Raw genomic sequence first — 22714 nt, forward strand, 5'->3', positions numbered from 1 at the left:
TTAAGTGTTCAACATTTAAAATGAACTATGGACTAAGTATTTTCATCTAGTTTTATTATAGTTAATTTGACCTTTTGTTGTGGAAAAACCATATCAGACCAGATATCAAGCTGTCTTTTAATGGTTTTGCACCTCCACTCTGTTCTGTATTTTGAAGAGAACGTGGAGATAATTTTCCCTGGAATGTTGAACAATATCGCAGCCACACTGACAGCATTCAGCTGGCTACATACTTGTAAGTGTGCTATCTGTTCAGGTAGCGTACAGTAGTCTGATAATCAGACTGAATCACTTGATGTTAGCCAGACTGTTGGTTTGTTTTACGAGGTTAGATAAGATGAGGCTCTGCCATGAAAGTCTTCTTTCATCTCTTTGTCAGTTCAAGATTTATTGTTCAGGAAGCAGCAGACCTTTTAGGAGGGTTCAATGTTGTCCTTGCAGAAACAGGTGTAGTGTGTTCGCTGTAGCGTCTTTCAGTTCATCGTTTTAGTTCAGTCTCTCATTAACCTTGTTCACCAGTGCAGCAGACAGCTGTTCTCAGCTGGATTCTACGTACTCTGCAGCAAACAGCAGACAGACAAAGTGGTGAAAGCTGCACAACGTTCCCATGAGCTGGTGAAGATCAAAGCAGAACCAAAGGCAGAGTGAATATTAGATTTACATTCATCAGGTCCACACAAACATGACTCTGAATGAATTCTAATGTTGCTGTTGCCTTGGACGACAATTCAGAGATCTGGAACCAGGCTAGGAGCACAGTGAGATCTGAGCGACACCTCACACAGATAGTCATTTGACTGTTGTTTAACAAATATGGAAGTGAAGGCGAGTGCAGATACTGGATGCATGTTTGCATAAAGGTGTTCATAGTGTAACCTCGAACCTCCAGAGGAATCGCTGAAAGGAAAAGATGAAAACATCAGAGTGTTTGAAATGGAAATCAGCTAGACAGAAGCAGGGAACAAACACGATGGGTGAGGCTCTGATAAGCTCAGAGGTTAAACTGAAAACCTTCATACACACACACACACACACACACACACACACACACAAACATACACAAGTTCACATTTGTGCTCATTCACTTCAGTATAAAACAATATGAGCAGACGTACAGTATACTGTAAATTACGGAGACGTCACGAGCAGCCATCTTCCATAGCTGCCCTCAATAATGTGTGTCTGCCATCAGCATGAATAATGAACAATCATTTTGTGCTCCTCCATCTCAATGGAATAATATAGATATATTATATATATATATAAGCTCATATATATATCCATTTCTGTCTCCCTCTCTCTCTCTCTCTGTCTGTATATTTCTTAGAGATGCCAACCGGGGAGATGAGGGAAGACCTGCCTGATAAAGAGTGAATGAAAAAAGGACAAAGTACAGGAAAGCGCACAAAAAGAGCAAGAGACAAACAAATCGGACAAAGAAGAAAGCGAAACAGAAGGAGGAGAAATGGGAAGGTTGTGGATGTGAGGAGCTCCATGAAAGAGGAGCAACTCGGATAGAAACAGGAAGTGTTACAGGGAGGAAAAAGCACACTGTCCTGCAAAAGGTTGAAAGTGAAAGAGAGGAAGCCACACAGGACAAAGAAGCTGGGAGCTTTAGAACGGCAGGAACGGAAAGCCAGGGAGTGAAGAAACATCTGGATGGTCTCCACGGGGACGGTGCCGCCCCTCAGAAGATGGCCTCCAACTTCAATGACATCGTCAAGCAGGGCTACGTACGCATGCGCAGCCGCAAGCTGGGGGTGAGTGTATGTGTGTGTGTGTGTGTGTGTGTGTCCACTAATGTTTTATCACATCCAAGGGTCAATCTTATCTTCACACTGAGAACAACAACAACATCATGTGTAATTGCTTGTAGGTAGAGAGACTGTTGCAGTAACCAGTATGAACAGTATTACTTCTTCTTCTTCTGCCATTCCTTGCTTGTATTGCTGGAATACTTTAGAGCAGTGATTCTCAACTGGTGGGTCGCGACCCAAAAGTGGGTCGCGGGCCCGTTCTCAGTGGGTCGCGGGCCTTTGCCTGGGAAAAAAATGTTAAGAACAAAATCCTGTGCTTTTATTTTGAAGTGGATTTTTTATGCCGCGGAGTGCCGTCTATTCACAATCGCCACAGTAGGTGGCGATAAAGCCTTGTAATGTTAATAGACACCCACCAAACTGCACCATCTTTTCATTAAATAAATTTGAGAAGTTGAAAATTTTCCTCAATTTGGTCACGGCTTGTCCTTTAGGGGTGATGGTGGGTCCCGAAGCCAGACCAGTTGAGAACCACTGCTTTAGAGCATTATCATGTTGCATGATCCATGTTCTGCCAAGCTTTAACTTCATGAATGGCTTCAGGTTATGTTCCAGGATTTTACAGTATTCCTCAGAATTCATGATTCTCTGGATCTTAACATTCCCACCACCATGCTTCACTGTTGAGCAGGAGGTTCTTTTGGTTGATGCAGTGTTGACTTTTTGCCAAACATGACAGTTTTGGTTGTGACCAAGCAGTTAAAATTTTGGACTTCCAAAAAAAATTGTTTAAGTTAAATGGAAAATGAGTTTATAGTTCAAACCATTTGATAAATATAACCATTTAATTTAATTTGTTTATTATTTCCATGATGGCAGGTGAGGCTCCTGACCGCACATCACTGCTGAATGTGTCCACTAGAACCTTTAAAATGAGTAGATTTGTATTAGAAGCAGGAAGATTTGTATGAAGAAAGATTTGTATGCTAAGCATGCTGTTCAATGACCTTCACATGTATTTAGTTTGACCTCTCCACCGTACTGTATGTTCTGTGTACATTTCTGCCTCTGGCTCTGAGCTGTGTAAACTGCACGGGGAATGTTAATTTGAGTGAGCGTGTTCACATTCAGATGGCGTAGGCAGTGCAGTTCAACTTTGCATGACTCATATTATGAAAATGAACACAAATCAATTTGAGCCAGGTTCTGTTCACCAGCTCCCTTCAAATAATGCTCTCCTCTGCTATCACTGCTCACACAGCCGAGTGAACGGCGCTGTTTAGCTCTCTGAGGGGAATGATGAAATTCCCATTCCAGCATGAACTCAGTGCTCAGGATATTACAAAAATAAAGTTTCGTATGGAAAAATGTGACCTGTGGGAAATAATGTTCTTGCTTTCTGGTACTTGAGTAGTGAAATATTTGAACTAGAACTAGAACTATGCTGGTTTGTGATGAACTTTGAGATTCAAGTTCACCAGAGGTGACTAAGTCCTAATTTTTAGTTTTGTAAGTTTTCACTTATATTGTAAAATATGAGGCAGCACGGTGGTGCAGTGGTTGGCACTGTCAGCTGGGATAGGCTCCAGCCCCCTGTGACCCTGATAAGGACAAGTGGTTACCAAAATTAGATGGATGGGTAGTGAAATATGTCAGCGTCTACTAGATGGATCGGCACAACACTTTGTGCAGATGTTCTTGTTTTGCATTAGTGCTGACGACATTCTGATGGATTTGATGGCAGCATGTGTTCATATTTCACGTTTTGCCACGTTTTATGTTGTTTGAATGTTTATTTTGTTGTTTAGCCTTGAACTTGATTCAGCAGTTGTGAGGCTAAGTGAGTACTCTCCTAGGTTGAGATGATGTTAGACCACTGTTAATGACACAGTCAAGAGAGTGAACGCTAAGCATCATTTGAAGCCAACTAACAAAAGAAGCTAGGATGTCGGTAACTTTTGTTGTTTAATTCATTGTAATGTTATGGAAGCCCATTTTTCTCGGTGCATGTGTGTGTGTGTGTGTGTGTGTGTGTGTCTGTGTTTAGTGCTAATTCCTAAAAGCTTCAAAAAATGCAATACTTTACTACAGTGATTCTCAACTGGTGGGTCGCGACTCACTTTTGGGTCGCGGGCCTTTGCCTGGGAAAAAAATGTTAAGAACAAAATCCTGTGCTTTTATTTTGAAGTGGTTTTTTTATGCCGCGGAGTGCCGTCTATTCACAATCGCCACAGTAGGTGGCGATAAAGCCTTGTAATGTTAATAGACACCCACCAAACTGCACCATCTTTTCATTAAATAAATTTGAGAAGTTGAAAATTTTCCTCAATTTGGGTCACGGCTTGTCCTTTAGGGGTGATGGTGGGTCCCGAAGCCAGACCAGTTGAGAACCACTGATCTACTAGATTAACTATCAGTGTGACCCCCAGAATATTAGTTTAAATATTGGGAACTGAAATGGCATGTGAATTCTTTAACTTCCTAACAGGAGAAAAGTCATAGCACATAGCAGACCATTACTGGGATCCATGTTATTCAAGTCATGAAGTCCCTGTGTTAAGAAGAAGCATGGCTTTGATATAACGAGGTGGCATGGCAGAGTCAGTGCAGATTATTTCCCTAGCTGAGGTGTTGTGAGGACAGAGATCTACTTTCTGTGTCCTCCTATGGTGTGTCCTCTCCCAGCCCGAGCTTTGAATCATCTGTCTGGCTGTGATGTTGAGATGGATTGTTTTCTCTCCTCCATCATGAAGTTGAAGGATGGCGGTCTAAAGACGTGTCTGCTTTTGTTCATTCACCAATTATGTATCTGTCCGTTTCTCAGCTAATCCTGTTCCAATGAGTTTCAGAACGTCTGGCCTATGAAATGTGTTACAAATAGAAGATATGAGCGTGAAAGTGGTGTTGATTTTCCTGGACATCATCATTTTATTTTAAAATAATTCACAAACTCTATGAACTTTGTATTTACAGCACATTTGAGCTGCTCGCTGAATTCACTGGACCAAAGCTAATTTGGCTTTTACAGTTTCTCTCTCTCTGTCTGGCTGTCTCTTTCTCTTCGGGAATCTTTTCATGTTTTGTTTTGAACACTAACTGCTCTAGTTTTTTGTCACCGTCTTATTTTCCCCTCTTTCTCACACTGTCATCTAATTGCTCTGTGTCTTCTCTTTCTCCCTCTGCGGTTTTCTGCCCAGAGCACTGATTCTTCACATCTCATTCTTCCTTTTCTGCCTCATTATCTGTTTCCTTCCTCTGCATTCTTTTGGTCGTCCTTTTTTTTCTTTTTTTGCCCTTTTGTATTTGCTAACAGTTTTGTTAGCAGTCTGCCCATCCGTAGTGTGAAGCAGAGGTAGTTTGGTGTTTGGTATCAGTAGAACGCAGCTGGCATGGATATGAAAGCTCCTTACTGGTTTTACAGGATTATAGTTGCTAGTTGATGGTAACTCCTGATGTTTCTTTGTTTACTGATCATTTAAAAAAAACAATCAGTAATTTGAGTATTTGTTTTATTGAACATAACTGTATTTCATGTTCCTGTTTTCCTTTTACTTGTGCTCATTGCAGTGTGCAAAACCAGATTTTAACGGTTATTAAACAAAAGTAGTTTATTAAATGAAAGTTTTTAGATCGTTTTTTAACAAAAGGAGGTGAGGCAAAAGGGAACTAAAGGCGAGCAAGTGCTGATAAACGAACAAACCGACATAACAAAAAGAGAACTCTAAACAGAGCCTATGTTATCTAACTAGAAACCAAACGAGAAAGGAAAAACCTCACTAACTAAGCTTCTAGCAGATAACCAAAAACACATCGAAATCAGCACTTCTAAACTAATGGATCTAACAGAAATAGTCTACGTGTAATCAGTAGCTATAAACTAAACTAAACCCTGCCCAGTCCCAATAAACCAAACACAAACCTCCAGTTACAAAACACAAACAAACGAGTATCCTCAGACACATGCGGACAACAAACGAGTATCATTAGATACATACGAGGCGAGCTCACAAACACAAACAATGAGTTAAGTGAAGCCGCCACGATGCTCAGGCGGCTGCGGTTTAAATGCCCGGTGATGCTGCTGCGGGGGCGCTGTCATTGGCGGCGTGGGAATGATGCCGCACCAATCCTGGCCCTGCAGCTGACGACATGTTGTCCCCGCCTCCATCAGTTTGGGGCCAACCAGGGACCGGCAACCGCACACCTGTATTTACCTGGGAAAAAAACACTACCCACACACATGCGTGGGGCGAAACGGCGGCAGACGTAACAGTTCAAATCTGACCTGTGGCTCTTTCCTGCATGTCATTCCCCATCTTTCTTTCCCCACATTCCTGTCACTCTTCAGCTGTCTCTGTCAAATAAAGCTTGAAAAGGCCAAAAAAATTATCTTTAAAAAAAAAAGGGACATCAAAGATGAACAAGCCAGTGGTAAAACAGCCGGAAAACTACCATCACTCGCATCCATCCATCGGTCCACTCCAAGCAAAGCTGTGTAGCCAGACGTCTCTTGCTTCAGCTGATTCCTCCAGCTCCTTTCTGGGCCACATGGAAGCATTTCCAGGTGTCGCGTGTGTTCTCAGTCTGCCTCGGGGTCTGCTTCTAGTTGGAGGTGCCTTGATTTAGAAGCTGTCCTGAAGATGTGATGTCCAAGATCTTTACTCTGCTTTTAAGAGTGAGGCCAGACATAATTAGCCTGTTTGTATCAGTGAGTTTATTCTTTTGGCAACTGCCCAAAGCTCATGACTAATACTGAGAGTTGGAATAAAACCAATGGCTAAATCGACAGCCTTAATGCTTAGTCTGATTCAGCCAATGCTACGTAGCATTGGCGTCCTCCAGAACTTCTTCAGATCGTTCATAAGCTGTTAAAGCTGAATGAATGGGGGTGTCGATTGGCTCAGTTGGTGGAGCATCCGCCCCATGTGCAGCTTGCCGTAGCAGCCCTGGGTTCGGGTCCGGTATGTGGCCCTTTGCTACATGTCATTACCCCCCCCCCTATATCTAAGTAAGCCTCAGGTTTGTCTTAGTGAAACCTTTGGATACGCTGCAGGGCGAGTAGTTTCAGTCAGTGAGTTAACAAAGTAAAAACTCAGGGGAGAGACGGGTTTACAGGAGGACATGATTAAAAGGAGGGTTATCTGAGTTAGTCTCTGCATCCTTAGGGCAGGGAGGACTTGCACAGCTGAGGTCCTCCTCAAGGCTGGGTAGATAGACTACCAGAGTCATGCTTAATTTATCTCAACAGGAACAACAAAGCAAAAGGAAAAAGCCCCAGACATGCAAAGTCCCAGCGCACACTGACTACTAACCTCGGGTGCACTGATGGAGCTCTAATGTTTCCACGCAACAGTCTGTGTTTTGTTTCCTGCTTTAGAATTACCACAAGCCTCTAAGTATAATGTACTATTGTATGAAGAGAACAGAACTATATATTGATGATGTTGATATTGATCAGCGTCTGGGCATTGAACAATGGTTTCAATCCCCCACACCCTTCTTAACCAGCCTCCTGCTAATTAGGTATGCAGTCAATGCCTTCAGACTGTTAATGGCAGCAAGCCTTAAAGCATGCGTGAGATGTGTCTGCTTCATCTGATCATATGTGCATTTTGGGTCTGAGAAAGCAAATGTCTATGAAACAGTAAAATACATTTTCCACCCTTCAAAACATACTGTGAAGGAAACACTCCCCAGACTAGTGTGTATTTGGATATGAGCTGTACTTAATCTTATTGTTTCCAACACTTATCTTTAATATCTTTCAGATCTCTGGTGCTCCTCAGCAAATAAATGTTACATTTAAAAAGACAGTTGGTGGCCTGGGGTCCTGAAAGAGTTTCAGAGATGTAATTAAATGTGACATTGCTTGAGGCCTGAGTAAACTTAGAGAGGACGCATGCAGAGTTGAGTGTGTAAAATGCCTTTCACTGACAAAATGTCTCCACACATAGATGAAACGGTAAAGATGAGGTGGAAGTCATTAGGAATAGCACTCAGACTTGACATAAGTACACTATTGTATCCAGACACCAGGCTTACCTGAGGAATATTTAAGAACATGTCAGGGAGGACTCTAATTTAGAAACACGTTCATCTTAGTTTTGTATATACAGCAAGTTAATATGATGAACTTGAGCAGTTTTACACATCCAGCAGATATGGAGGAACATTAGCATCACATATGTTCCACTTCTGAACTTCACTGACTGCAGGTAGTCATTATAGAAGCTTTTCACTAAAAACAGCCTGAAAGACCTGAAACAGGCCACAACATGCCGTCAGAGTGGATCCACTGTGTTCTGTCATCATTTTCTGTGGGTCACATTACACATAGTGATTCGATCAATTTGTAATATAAAAATATTGATTAGCTCTAATAGGCTTAGTGTTAAATAAAGTCCAAAAGTCTAGCTAATATAGATTAATATTGTTGTTTAGGTATCATGCACCGCACATTAAAACTAAATCAGTATGTATCTGTATGAGTCTGTCCGCTGAGAAAAAGAACAAGTAAAGTACATGATGATCTTTCTGCAGGTCAGTTCGATCACACACTCAACCTGCCATATTCACATTACTCTGTTCAGTCCAAAGAACCTGTAAATGTGTTTTAGATGCCTTGAAGGCATCATTCTGTAAGCCGGACTTCCATGATCTGGTATTCAGCTTCACCTCTCCTCCCAGCACCGCTCAGGCGCTGCAGGCGCTCCGACCTCCATGCTCCTCCATTATATCCTCCACAGGCTGAGCACGCCGCTGCTGCTGCTCCTCATCTGCCGCTCCTTTTCTAGAGACAATGCTGTGTTTATCAAGAGGCAAATGCAGGTCACTCACTCATGATGGTGCCCTGCAGGAATACAGTATCATCTTCACAGCTTAATGTTTGTCCATGACCATGAAAGTTAAAGATTACTGCACACAAAGAAAAACTGGTTTTCAAATCGTAGGCTTGTCACTAATAAAGACTAAAGGCTCAAAAACATTGTTAGGGTCTTACATGTGTTACTGTAAGTTGTGATAAATTCATGTAGTGTAAATTCAGCTTATGGTGAAAGGATGAAATATACATAAGCAAAGAATTTTGTGTCTCTAGTGTAAGCCTGTTTCTCTCTAGAGGAAAACTCGGACTTGGGATGGACTTTCTCACAACCATCTCTGACTCAACTCAAAAGTCGACAAACTTATATTCATCTTTCCAGATATTCATTATGTCAGATTTGGTGATTAAGGTTCACTTTTGATATCAGCTTGTCGTGTTTACAGGTCATGACCTGCATGACCTGTAAAGATTGACAGAATAAAGAATGGACAGCCTATGTGTGACATCACCCACAGGTTTCTGAAGAGATGTTTCAAAGCTCAAAATCTGTGGAGCTGGCTGCCGCCATGTTGGCTGTCCTGCCTCTTCCACCTCCCAGCTAACCTAAATATTGGCAAAGACGTGGATCATCGGTGGACCTGAGGCGGGCTGAATGACGCCTGGGTACAAGCTGTCTGTAACAGTAGACCAAAACCGTTTTTTGTACCAGGCTGTAAACATGTTTATTTCTGCCGTGAAGTTGGACATTTGAACATGAGGGGTAAAGTAGACTGACTTGTTCTGTAGCCAGCCCCTAGTGGCTGTTTGAGGAACTGCTGTTTTGGCACTTCTGCATTGGCTTCGCTTTACAGCCACAGTGGTGGCCAGTTGGACAGGAGGGCCAGAGATACATTTCCGTGACAGAGTATGTCACATGACGGAAGGAAAATATGACATTTGAGCCTTTCTTTTGGGACCTGGTGAGACACCGTATGCTGGGAAAGACTGTCAGTCTTTCTTTGTCTTGGAAAACATGACAGACTACAAATAATAGCTTGCCTTAATCTGCGTAGTTGTTAGCTGAGGTGTCAGGGATTGGCCTCACTGTTCAACCTGATAGCACCAGTAATGTACATATGTAAGCACAGTTTGAAAGTGAGCCCGCAACCATTTACGATCATTGGGCAGTCAGTAGAACGAGGACATTCTTGGCAGTTACAAAGCATTCCCCTGGCTGCTCTTTGGTTAATCACACCACATTTCCCTGCTTCTCCTGCCAACTTCCCAGCTGATTAAAAGAAAAAAAAGACCTCAAGTGTGGAAAGATGAAGCTTTAGCAGCTCTACAGGACTGTACACATTCAGAGCTGCTGCTACCCAGGAGGACAACATGAGGGATATCATCAGTGACACCAAACATCAGCAAATGTGTTGATTATGTGGTGATCACAAATACAATAAAATAATTCCTGAATGAATGGACAGCTGACCATCATTTAGATGACATGGAGGCGTACTCACATTAATCTGTGTATCACCATCAGTATTACCATATTGCAGATGTGAGAAGAACCCTACTGAGGATATACTAAATAAAGCTGCAGCGGCTGATAACATCCCTGGCTGATATGTACAGGAACATGTGCCAGCCAGCTAGTTGATGTCATCGCTGACATTTGTAATACATCGCAGGAGAGTGTTCTCACCTGCTTCAAGACAGCTACCATCAACACTGTACCTAAGAAGTCTGCTCTAAATGACTGCCACCCTTTGGGATTCAACATCCACCACATGAAAGACAACCGCCTGGGCCCTCACCAGTTTTTTATCTGAGCCAATAGATCCACAGAGGATGTCAACTCCACTGTACGGTGGCCCTGAAGTGCAAAACACAACAGCAAATTCAAAAACACAACAGCAAATCATATAACGCAACAGCAAATCAAATAACACAACAGCAAATCGAATAACACATTAGCAAATTCAAAAGGGAAAGGGTAGGTATCCTCAGGCGTCATGAATTGTATGCGCTGCTATTAAAGAATATTTTGATGCACGTCATATCCATGTCGTGCATCAAAATATTCTTTAATAGCAGCGCGTACGTTGTCACTAACAGCGCTCATATTTTGAAAACATGTAAGCCATGTCTTTACGGTTCAAAGGACCACCAGTCCAGTCAGCGACAATTCATGTCACCTGAGGGTACCTATCCTTTCCGTTTTGAATTTGCTAATGTGTTATTCAATTTGCTGTTGTGTTTTTGAATTTGCTGTTGTGTTATTCGATTTGCTATTGTGTTTTTGAATTTGCTGTTGTGTTATTCGATTTGCTGTTGTGTTATTCGATTTGCTGTTGTGTTATTTGATTTGCTGTTGTGTTATTCGATTTGCTATTGTGTTTTTTAATTTGCTGTTGTGTTATTTGATTTGCTGTTGTGTTATTCGATTTGCTGTTGTGTTTTGCACTTCAGGGCCACCGCACCACTGGCCTTCACACAGCTTAAAAAAAACAGCTACAGATCAGATTGCTGTTTCTTGAGCTGTTTGGCTCAGAATTCAGCATAATCTCCCCCCATGAAACTGCAAAGGTAGCATCCTGGGCTTTAGTGCTACATTCTGTAGGGCGTCTCTGCTGAACACTAGAACTTTAGGGTGTTCTTAGCCCCCTCTTGTCCACACTGTACTCTCATGACTGTAATGCCTGACATGGAGGGAAGTCTGTCAAGTTTGCGGACAACACCACCATCGTCGGCTGGACTTCAAGCAATGATAAGAATTCATATCAGGGGGAGATTAACTGTCTTGCACAGTGGTGCACAGAGAGACGCCTGCTCATCGATGTCAGCAAAATCAGAGAGTTAATTGTTGATTTTAGGAAACAGGCAGCAAAGACAGATATACATTGGTGAGGTGAGGAGCCTGCACAGAGCCCAAAGGATACTAAAAGACAGAACACACCTCTGTCACAGCCTGTTCACCCTGCTGTTCCTGTCATGTTCACTCACTCATGCAGACTTCATGTGCACTCTACTTGTATTTCTGATAGTTTCCAAAGAGAGCCTGAAAGTTGAAAATGTTACTGTGAAGTCAGGTTGACTGTTTATGCAGCAACAGATTGTCAGCTCAGCAAATGGGAATAGATGGACTCATGAGATGTGATAACTGCACAGGAGCACACAGACACACATGGACTAATAGCTAGAATGCTACTGACCAGCACATCAGAAATGATTAACAATGATTAAATGTGTTAGAAGGTTCAGATATTACATGTGAATGCATCAGCATCTCTGGGCTTTTGGCCCTCTTCCTCCCACATACAGACTTTCCTAATTAGTTTGTTCCCAGGTTAATTTGTCCACCTACTTTCTCTTAAGGGTTGCAATTCTGGCTGCTGTAGTGTGAAACTCCTCTTTATGTTCCAAACATTTCTCATAATAAGCAAACTGAAGTATCTCTTATGCCATGAAAGATAAATTAACAAAGAATTACAATTACAGTTCGCTATATTTAAAGATTCAAAGCACACAACATGAACTGAAGCTACAACACTGACCATGGAAAACATGTGCATGCATCACAATATCTCTATTTTGACAAGTGAACTCTGCATTGCCTCTGTACAATGAGGTATTTATTTGTATCATTCATAATAATTTTGTAATCGTTCTTACTTTTTCACACAGTCCTGTTCGAGGGCCTCGTGGCCATGTGCAGAGTAAAAAATCAATAGACTAGACTTCCATGGTATGTGTTGCAGCTTCAGTTTATGATTATGCTGTAGCTGCTGTCACACTGGTCTGTGTCCATTGTAGTTTAGCCGGGATCCTGTTAACTGGTGACTGTGATTGAGGTGGAGGTTATGTGACTTCCTCCTATGTGGTATTATAATCAAATTCTGATCCACTATGGTTTGTCCATAGTTTGATTGTTGCAGTTATGGTGACAGCCCTACATGAATGACTTTTGGTCTGCCTTCTACACCACTTCCAACAGAAGCAGAAGCAGAGCGTTTAGCCCACCAGACTTTGCTGCTAAAAACCTGGGCGTCGTACTTGATGATCGTCTTTCTCTCTCTGAGCACATTTCCTCCGTAGCGAGGTCATCTCGCTATGCATTGTACAATATTAGAAAAATCAGACCGTACCTGACCCAATATGCCGCTCAGCTCCTGATACAGGCTACAGTCAGCTCCCGCCTCGATTACTGCAACTCGCTCTTGCCTGGCCTACCTGCTTGCGCGATCAAACCTTTGCAAATGGTCCAGAATGCCGCAGCGCGACTGGTTTTCAATCAACCTAAAAGGTCACATGTCACCCCACTCTTCAGCGACCTGCACTGGCTGCCTGTAGCTGCCAGAATTAAACACAAAGTTCTGACGCTAGCCTACAAAACCATCTCAGGATCTGCCCCTGCCTATCTCAGCGTCTTACTAAAGGCTCACGTCCCGACCAGGGCGCTACGCTCCGCTCATACAAACCGTCTAGTTGTACCCTCGCCTCTCGCAAAGGGAGGTCACTCTAAACTCTTCTCTGTGGTCGTCCCCAAATGGTGGAATGACCTACCAACGGCTACTAGAACAGCAACATCCCTTTCTACCTTTAAAAAACTTGTAAAAACCTTTCTGTTTCGAGAATGCTTCCCTGCCTAACAAAACTAACAAAACTAACAACTACTCTGTGCTCCTTTACACCTTTCTCAGCTTATGTCCTCCTCTGTAAGTCGCTTTGGATAAAAGCGTCTGCTAAATGCAATGTAATGTAATGTAATGTAATGTAATGTAAACTTTGTTAACTTGCTCAGATTTGGTCATCGTGGCAGCGCCCGGTGGAATCTGGGGGTAAGCCATTTGACTGCCAGTCAAAAAATGCAATGTTTATAACAGTATCTTCATGGAGCGGTCCCTGAGACTTTGCCCAGTTGGATAATCCCTCCCATGGTCATATACAGTGAAGGTATTTTTAATTCTTCCATATTTGAATTGTTTAAACCACTAACCATCTCAGATCGGTTTTGTTCAGTCATCAAGAGCATAACTCTCCTTTGATATGTATTGCTTTACTATTGTAATTTGGCTGAACTGGCTCTTAATATCTAAATAACATATATTTTATTATTATTTTTTTTTTATGCAAATCAAACATTTAATCATCCACATCCCGTGATTTAGTACTTTTCTCATTCTCCTGTTCAGACTGAGTGCTTCTGTCAACATTGCATTAACAGCACATTTTGGACTGTCATTATTATGGAATAGTTATAGGAGATATAGAAATGACTCTGAATGTGTCTTCCACCTCCTCATTGATAAGTGAAGCAGCCAGATGATCACTCCTAATCATTATCTTGGTAGCTATTAGCACCGACCTTGCTTTCTATGAGACAAGATGACCAAAGTCATTTCCCAAAATAGCTGCTAGACGATTACAGAGCCACTGTTGCTGAAAGGAGTCATATGCTGTGCCATTAGTCCGAAAGCCTTAGGACTTTGCAGCCTACAGGTTACTGAAACGGGTGAGACAGATCAGATCAAACTTAAATGATCACTGTAGGTACATCGGGTAGAGAAGGATGCAGCATTCCCAGTGGCACTGCAACAGCAGATCGATCTGCCCTGCTCAGAGCTGATTGTCCTGCTGGGAAAAGATTGGTCTAATCTGATAAGAATAGGTTGCACTTGTGTGTGCAGCTCGCCTCTCTGTCTGAGAATTGAGCCCCGGGCTCCACAGTGCTAAAGAGGAAGGAAATGCTATGGAAACTATGGAAATATAAATTGATGATTGAAAAAGGAAACTCACAACAGAAATATAAATGGTAAATGGATTGTACTTATCGGTTTTTGCTATGGCAATACGGGCGACCGCCCAGGGCACAACCTATGTGAAAAAGAAAATTAAAAATGCCAGTTTTCTATACCGCTCATTTCCACATCAAGTTAGTGGAGTGGGCGCCCTCATTGTCACGTCAACTTACTGCTGAGAGTCATACAGGTTGTGTGTGTGTCAGAAGAACCACGGGGAGGGGGGCGAGGGATAGACTGACCCCAGGCGGCAGGCCACACAACACAAACTGCTTCAAATAAACTGTATTTCATTCCTAGAATTAACATAGACCCATATACCTACATGTAATTAATTGGGTTATGTGAAAAATGAAAAAAAAAAAAAAAAATCTGTTCAGTCATCTACGTGACCTCATGTGACTCCGGTTGTTTGATGGGCGAACTGACAGTGTTGGCAAAGGTACAGTGGTTAATGATGTGGAGTCTTCATCATGGACCAAAGAAAAACACCAAAGAAGCATCAGGTGCCCAGTTTAGAAAATTAAGAAAAGAAGAAGAGTCAAACGTGCCAAAGATAAAGGTCTGCAGATTTCTGTGAGTGACGTCAGTGACAGCAGCTATAGGCTGTTTATCAGCCTCTTGATAATATGTTGCTATTATCCACAGACGATGACTGGATTTGGTCGTATTTAGTTTTGCTGAACTAGCAACTATTAGAATTGACATCATGTCATGCAACTAATTTCACCCATAGGCAACCTAGTTTGGTTTGTGTTTGCAACACAACAAGTGCAGATTCACACAGACGTCCTGACTGTGCAATGTTTTATTACTGTAACTTAACTAACTTCTAATATACAGTGACATGGCATTTTGTAAGCTACATGTGATATAGCGTTTTAAATCATTTGTAGTATGTTATGCTTAGTTTATAGGATGGTAACAAATGTTATTAAAATGTGCATCATGGTCATTTTAATTGGTGAACTGATGCATGTGTGATGTGAGGGTGATCTAACTTCCGAAATATTTTCGCCCAGGGCATAAATGTAGCCAGGACCGCCTCTGGTACTTATATACCATCTTTCTAGCCTTCAAACCACACTACATATCTCATTCACCCATTCACACACATTCATACACAGATGGCATTAGCTGCCATGCAAGGTTACAACTGCTCATCTCATCAGTTTGACGAGCTAACCATTCACACACTGATGGCACAGCCTTCAGGAGCAGTTTGGGGTATCTTGCCCAAGGACACTTTGACATGCAGACTGGAGGAGCAAGTTAGAAACAATCTTCTGCAAACTCAAAGCATGCGGGACAATCTCATCTTCTCCAGCATTCCTAAAACTACCTGACAACCGTGAGACAAGGATAAAAGTCTATGAAAACTCCTCTTAAACCACCTGACACAGTAAACCACATAACCGTCCACCTTCCAGTACGCTGCATCAGCCATCAACCAGAGGTCCCAGATCAATCATTGTTTCAACATTTTCATCAGAAAGAACCGATCAAGAGCAAAGAAAAGAACTAAAAGAAACTGAATTCAGACTGAACGACCAGAGTTCTGTAGCTGATTCTGAAGGACAACAGGAATAACAACAAGCAGGTGTGCGTACCTGGTGGTGGACAAACCTTACATTGATGGCCAACTCCTCTGAAACACAAAGTCAACATTATCACTCTTCCAAACAATCTATAGACAAAATGATCATGAACATAATGCAGCTATGTTAGTTCACCAACCACTTCTATTTTTCTCTTTGGGCCTTCTTTATGCTTGCTCCTTATTTCGATTCACACTCCACATCAATGTGCAGATCAGCCCTGATTTTTGCTTACATGCGCATACTCACGTGTCCGAGGCCACAAACTCAGACTGTCACAACATATACAGATAAACACAGGTACTGACACTCCATCCTTCACTTCTCCTCTCTATCTTACCTCTATTCTTCACATTTCTCCCTGTCCTCTCTTTGTTCTGTCTTCATTTGTTTATCTCTTCGGCTAAAGTCCTCACTCAGACTCAAAGGTCTACTGTAAAAAGAAATCTTACTCAACTAAAGCTTGTTTCCTGCTGGAGACACACTTATCAGAATGATCCATAAACCTCAAATCACAACAATTTAAACAGAAACTTACAGCAGCAGACTCCACATGACTCTGACTCTGTCTGCCTACTTAAATCAGTCTACTGACGAGAGTTGATTTATTAAAATTACTGCATCCACCCACAGCATCTATTGCCAACATTTATGATCAAATAGTGATGATCCACCTTTCTTTGACACTTGTTCTTTTCTACATTACAAGAATCAACAAATAATTTGCAGGGACTACAGTAATTAACCCAGCAAGTGATCCATCAAGCACAGCTGGCAATTTAAGTCGTCTAGAGAATATTCTTGTTTCTCGCCACTACACCAATCATTTTCCAGATTAATGCACTTCTAACCGAGGTATCTGAATCCATGATACATCCAATCACTATTAGTGGCTGTGCACCAGTGGTCCTCACTTTTAACGTAGAATATACTAAATATTTTACAGCTACAGTGCTGCTAATGCCAGTGTGCTGGATAGCTCATTAGCGAGTCCACCTGAGAACCTGCAAATGTCACCACCAGTCCGGTTTGATGTGAACCGATGTGGTCTCTGCCCACAGCACGAGTTTGCTTCCGTATGTCTCACTTCACCTGCCGGCTCAGCTTTAATCAAAGACACCTTTTTGATGTATGTTCGAGTGCTTTGTTTCCTCCCCTCAGTGATAAGCTTGAAAATCATTTTGACAGGGGTTGTTACTAAAAAGATGATTTTTTTGATTTCAGCACACACACTCAGACACACACGGACATCGTTCCCTTTGTCTGTGTGAGATGGACTGATGAAGGAATGCACACTCAGCAGGATGCTGATGCTGGCTTCCTTGCTAGCTCGTGCAAAGGCATGAAAATAAATTACTGATACAGCTTTCATCTGTCTTTATGAATCTCAGTGTATTGTTCAGTGTTCAGTGTTCAATATGTTTTTATTTGAACCAATCAAAACCATGGCACTTTTCATACAAAACATGTAACACAAAGTGCTTCACACAAAAACACAAAAACACCCACCACCCATCCCCAATTCTCCATCCCACCGCATCCCATTATAAACAAAGGCCAACACAAACTGAGGAAGTGCCATCTCATTGTCTTGCAGTGAGGAAACACTGGAGGCAGGTTAAAAATGAAATAAATCAAATAAAATAACAACAATAATAAATATAATACAATAAAATCAATACAAAGTAAAGAATAAAACATTAAAAATGCATAATAGTAAAATAGTAAAACTAATTGTGTAAATAAAGCATAATAAAGTAAAGCATAATAAAATATACAGATTGCTAAAATATATAAATAGACAAATAAATGAATATAGGTGAAAATGGTATAACATTAAAATACATGAAGAGAATTTTTAAAAAAAAATGCTTCGAGTAAAAAGATAAGTCTTAAGTTTGAGGTTTCCTCCCCGTGTTAAGCACCTATATTCTACAGAGGAAACACTCATTCTGTGTCTCGGTCTCATCTGCAGTCTCACACGCTGTGTTCATTCGTCTTTCCTTCATTATTGCTTAATTATCTCTCTGTCGTCTTCTGTTCTCTCCTCTGTCTCCTGCAGCCTCTCTCTGTTCTCTGTGTAAAATGGACTTTTTAATTGTAAGTCAATTTACTACAGCTGCTAAGTATATAGTTTCTCTCTCTTTGTCAATTCAACTCATTTGTCACATATAATCATATAAGAACAATTGTGTGTGTGTGTGTGTGTGTGTGTGCAGTTATAACTACTGTGCCACATTACACGTTGCTAATTTAGCTCTCTGTAGTTTTCCCTCGTCCTAACAACAACAGTAACAGTGTGAGCTCGAACACACTCACTGAAATGTTTTGTCACATTACAGCAGTGTGATTGCTTGTTTTGTGACGAGGTCTGTAAGGGCTTCCCATTTGAAATTCAATCACCGTTTCAGAATGATGGATATGATATCACTGGATTATAATTAGTGAGGCTTTAATGTGTTCATCTCTTTAATGTTGCAGCTAAAGATGGACATAATTGAACTACTTCATATACTGCTGGGTAGTGTGTAAATTTCCCTCAGGCTAGTCTTATAGAGTGTATCTTTCTATATTGGAGTTCTCAAATAAACAAAAATACAATATTTACCTCTGTAGTGGAGAAGTAGTTTAAAGTATGTCAGAATTCTGCTGAAGCACAGTGCTGAATAATAATAAGAACAATAATACATTTTATTTATAAGCGTTTTTCTGAATACTCAAAGACACTTTACATAAAACACATGAGACTGAGCTAAACGTTAAACGCAATTTTACAAAGGTGTGTTTTTGTCAGAGATTTGAATGTTGGAAGGTCAGTACAGTCACACACGTGTTTGGGGAGAGAGTTCCAGAGGGAGGGGGCAGCTACAGAGACTGTCACCCCAGGTTCGGTGCTTGGTCCTGGGTGGTGGAGTCAGGAGGTTTGCATCAGATGAACGAAGGCTGTGGGATGAATTGTGGTGGTGGAGCAAGTCAGTGAGGTGGGAGGGGGTCGGGTTATGGAGGGCTTTGTGTGTGAGGAGGAGGATTTTGAACTGAATGGAGCCAGTGGTGGTTCTGGAGGACAGGAGTGATGTGATCACAGGTGTGGGTGAGCAGATGTGCAGCAGAGTTTTGGATGTACTGTAGTTTATTTAAAGTTTTAGATGGTGTGCCATAGAGGATGCTGTTGCAGTAGTCAATTCTGGAAGTGATGAAGGCGTGATGAGGGTTTCAGCAGCAGAGAAGGAGAGTGATGGGCGGAGTCGGGCAATGTTCTTGAGGTGGAAGAAGGCAGCTCTGGTGATTTGGATTATGTGATGTTCAAAGGAGAGGTTATTGTCAAAGATGACTCTGAGGTTGCAACTGTGAGAGGATGGAGACAGGGTGGAGTTGTCAGTGGTGATGACTGTGAGTGGTTTTTCGTGAGGGATTTGGGGCCAATGATGATCAAGTCTGATTTGTCACAGTTTAGTTTGAGGACGTTTGTCTGAATCCAGGATTTGATGTCGGTGAGGCAGTTGGAGAGAGTGGAGTCAGTGGTGGAGGTGATGGATTTGGTTATGTTACAGTACCTGGGACTGCTGTGTTCTCAGCTCAAATATCTCTGACTGTCACATCCCACTGACCATCTCATATGATTCTTCGCTTCGTTTTTTAGATGAACCTTGTTTACACCTGTCACAGTACAACTTATATCACTACACAGTACTGACTCTGCTGAACTGTTTTTGTCTGCTGATTTTTGACATCAACACTTCACAACATGTTTGTTCAGTTATGAAAGCAATACATGAACTTTCAATAAATCTTCGTTTGTTTTGGACTGCTGTTGGTACGTTGAACAGGAAGTTTTAGGGGGTAAAAGCATGTGTCAAAAAATGATGGATGATTTATTTCATGTGCATCCATTCTGCTTTCATGTCCACTATCTTTTTAGCCCACCATCCACATCATACATCACTCCCCTCCTCTTCTCATCATCTCTCCTTTCCGTAAATCTCTTCACCATCATGTGTTTAAAGTAATCGGGTCTCAGCAGACAAACTAGCTGTGAGGAGTGCTAAGTGAAATTAAAGGGGGACGGGGCGGAGGAGGGGGTGGAAGATGGAAAGTGCTAATTGCTCCCTTCTCACAGCTTCAAAGATGAAACTGATGTGAAACAGTTTGCAGTTACTGTTCTTCCAGAGGGAGCTGCTCACATGAAAGCACAAGAAAATGATGCTGTTACGGCAGGCACGGCGTTAGCACAACCTTGAAGTGCTGCATCGGCAATAGACTCAAACGGATAGACAGACTTTTAAAAATAATAATCAGCTGTTTTTCTTTCATCATCATCCAACCACTAATCCTCTACATAGGACGGGCTACATATATAAATATGTTGGATTAAATAATCTAATAATCACATAAAATTTTACCAGAATAGGAAAAAGGTTGTGTCTGTCAAAATCATTGACTGCACATACATCTCACCTATTAATCAAAATCCACATTCAAATTCATACAGAAGTCAGCCACAGCTAAAGTCTGCCGTAGCTTGAGTCTTCATTTTCATGGTTCTTAATACAGCATCTGCATTTGGCTTTGTCAGTTGGTCCCCTGTTAGAATGACTTGAACAGCTTTTATCTGAACCCAAAGCTTCTGTCTGTGATGTATTCAGAGCCACAGTCTTGACTTCTGAAACTTTGACGGAACTACGTCGGATGAGTCCGCTACGATTTTCTGACATCTCTAGTTACTAGTTACTTAAACAGATTTTACTTAAAGTTAAAAAACACACTGCAAATGTAAACCAGAATCTGATAACAAAATCTTGTCCCTTGCCTATTCTGCATTCTGCAGATACACTACTCACAAAAAGTTCAGGATATTTGGCTTTCAGATGAAATTTCAGAGTGCACCGAAAATGCACATATGCTCTACTAATACTCTAACCTTTACAGGTGAACTTCATTTGACCTTCTCTAAACTTTTGAATGCACATGTCCAACTGTGCTGCAGTACTTATTGCTACGGTGGCCCTGAAGTGCAAAACACAACAGCAAACTCAAAAACACAACAGCAAATCAAATAACACATTAGCAAATTCAAAAGGGAAAGGGTAGGTACCCTCGGGCGACATGAATTGTACGTGCTGCTATTAAAGAATATTTTGATGCACGTCATATCCATGTCGTGCATCAAAATATTCTTTAGTAGCAGCGCGTACGTTGTCACTAACAGCGCTCATATTTTGAAAACATGTAAGCCATGTCTTTCCAGTTCAAAGGACCACCAGTCCAATCAGTGACAATTCATGTCGCCTGAGGGTACCTACCCTTTCCGTTTTGAATTTGCTATTGTGTTATTCGATTTGCTAATGTGTTATTCGATTTGCTATTGTGTTTTTGAATTTGCTATTGTGTTATTCGATTTGCTAATGTGTTATTGAATTTGCTGTTGTGTTATTCGATTTGCTGTTGTGTTTTGCACTTCAGGGCCACCGCATATTGCAGAACATGCTGTTCTCTAACAAGGTGATCAAAAATTACAACAAGTGTGATCCATGAATGTTCGACTAAATGTTCTGCTTCAGTGACAGTTTGTATTGAAACAGTCCTCTTCATCATGCTGTTAACATTCTGACATCATGACACCAAGATGACACCAAACAATCCATCAACAGTACCTGGTCAGTGTGAAGTGATCGATGGTCAAGTTACTGAGACATTCAAAATTTTTGTTGTGGTATATTCACAACAACTGTTAGCTTTTGTTTCAATAAATTGTTTGAGATGAAGAAATTACCATTGCACGCCTCTAATCAAATGTCCTACTTCCATGATATAATATCACTGGAGCATGAACTTTTTACATTTTCCATAAATTTCACTAAAATGTCAGATATCGATAACTTTTTGTGAGTGGTGTATGCTTGTAGAGATAACGGTGAAGTCAAACCTTCAAGTTTCCTTCAAATGATTTTTTTTTTTTTAGGATTTCAATTCTGTTTGATGGTCTGTGGATCAGATCAGATCATGCCTGGGCAAAGAGTCGAGACTTTTGGATTTAAGAGATTCTCATATGAATGAAAAGGACAAACTGCTGCAAGACTTGCTCGTCAAACTTTGTTTATCAGGCAGAGTTGAAACAGAAATAGAGGAACTGGTCTTCAGTGCCAAGCTCAGCAACAAGCTGTTGGCTGAGAGCATTGTACTCTTTTAAAGAAGACTAGAACTGAACTGAATGATTGTTGTTTGCACCACATTGCTGTTTTGTCTAAATGTGGGCTGTGCCACAAACAGTTCTTGTAAAGACAATTACAGCTTCAACGCTGAATGGCTAAAACATGTCAAGCTGGAGGGGCGGAGCAGTTGACATTGAACCCTCACAACAACCAGTTCAGTCCATCAGTAATCATATCTGGACAAAGTATCTTCGGCAGGCCTCTGAGTTGCTGCCTGCTCATTTATTGCAAATCACTTGAGACAGGAACATTGGCTACACACCATAATTGCAATTACAGAAGACAGAAAAATACTTTAACATGGATCAATGTCAAGGTGTGACTGTGAGCAGGTTTTGATGAAAGAGTCTGCTCACTTCTTCTCTCCTGAATCAAACCCAATTTCTAAAGGCAGAATCTATGGCCTATTGTGCTCAGATGGCCTTTGAGAGGAGGTACAGATGGGAAAGTATTGGTATTCCATACTTGTTCAATAGAGATTGGGACAGAACTTTTCATTCTCTCCCACTCGGCCCTTGAGATTGAACTAAGCTCCTGTAAACAACTG

At 41.4% G+C, this 22714-nt stretch overlaps 1 protein-coding gene across 2 annotated transcripts in view; it reads left to right on the forward strand.

Moving 5' to 3' along the window:
* dok4 (docking protein 4) overlaps positions 1–22714 on the forward strand; it is a 72716-nt gene that overhangs the window by 34845 nt on the left and 15157 nt on the right. For both annotated transcript variants that reach the window (XM_027281144.1, XM_027281145.1), the window contains exon 2: positions 1328–1760. In XM_027281144.1, coding sequence (XP_027136945.1) covers positions 1695–1760 — 66 coding nt within the window. In that variant the 5' untranslated portion in view covers positions 1328–1694. The remainder of the gene's footprint in view (positions 1–1327; positions 1761–22714) is intronic.

Source organism: Larimichthys crocea, chromosome VIII (genome assembly GCF_000972845.2).
Source record: "Larimichthys crocea isolate SSNF chromosome VIII, L_crocea_2.0, whole genome shotgun sequence".
Taxonomy (NCBI): domain Eukaryota; kingdom Metazoa; phylum Chordata; class Actinopteri; family Sciaenidae; genus Larimichthys; species Larimichthys crocea.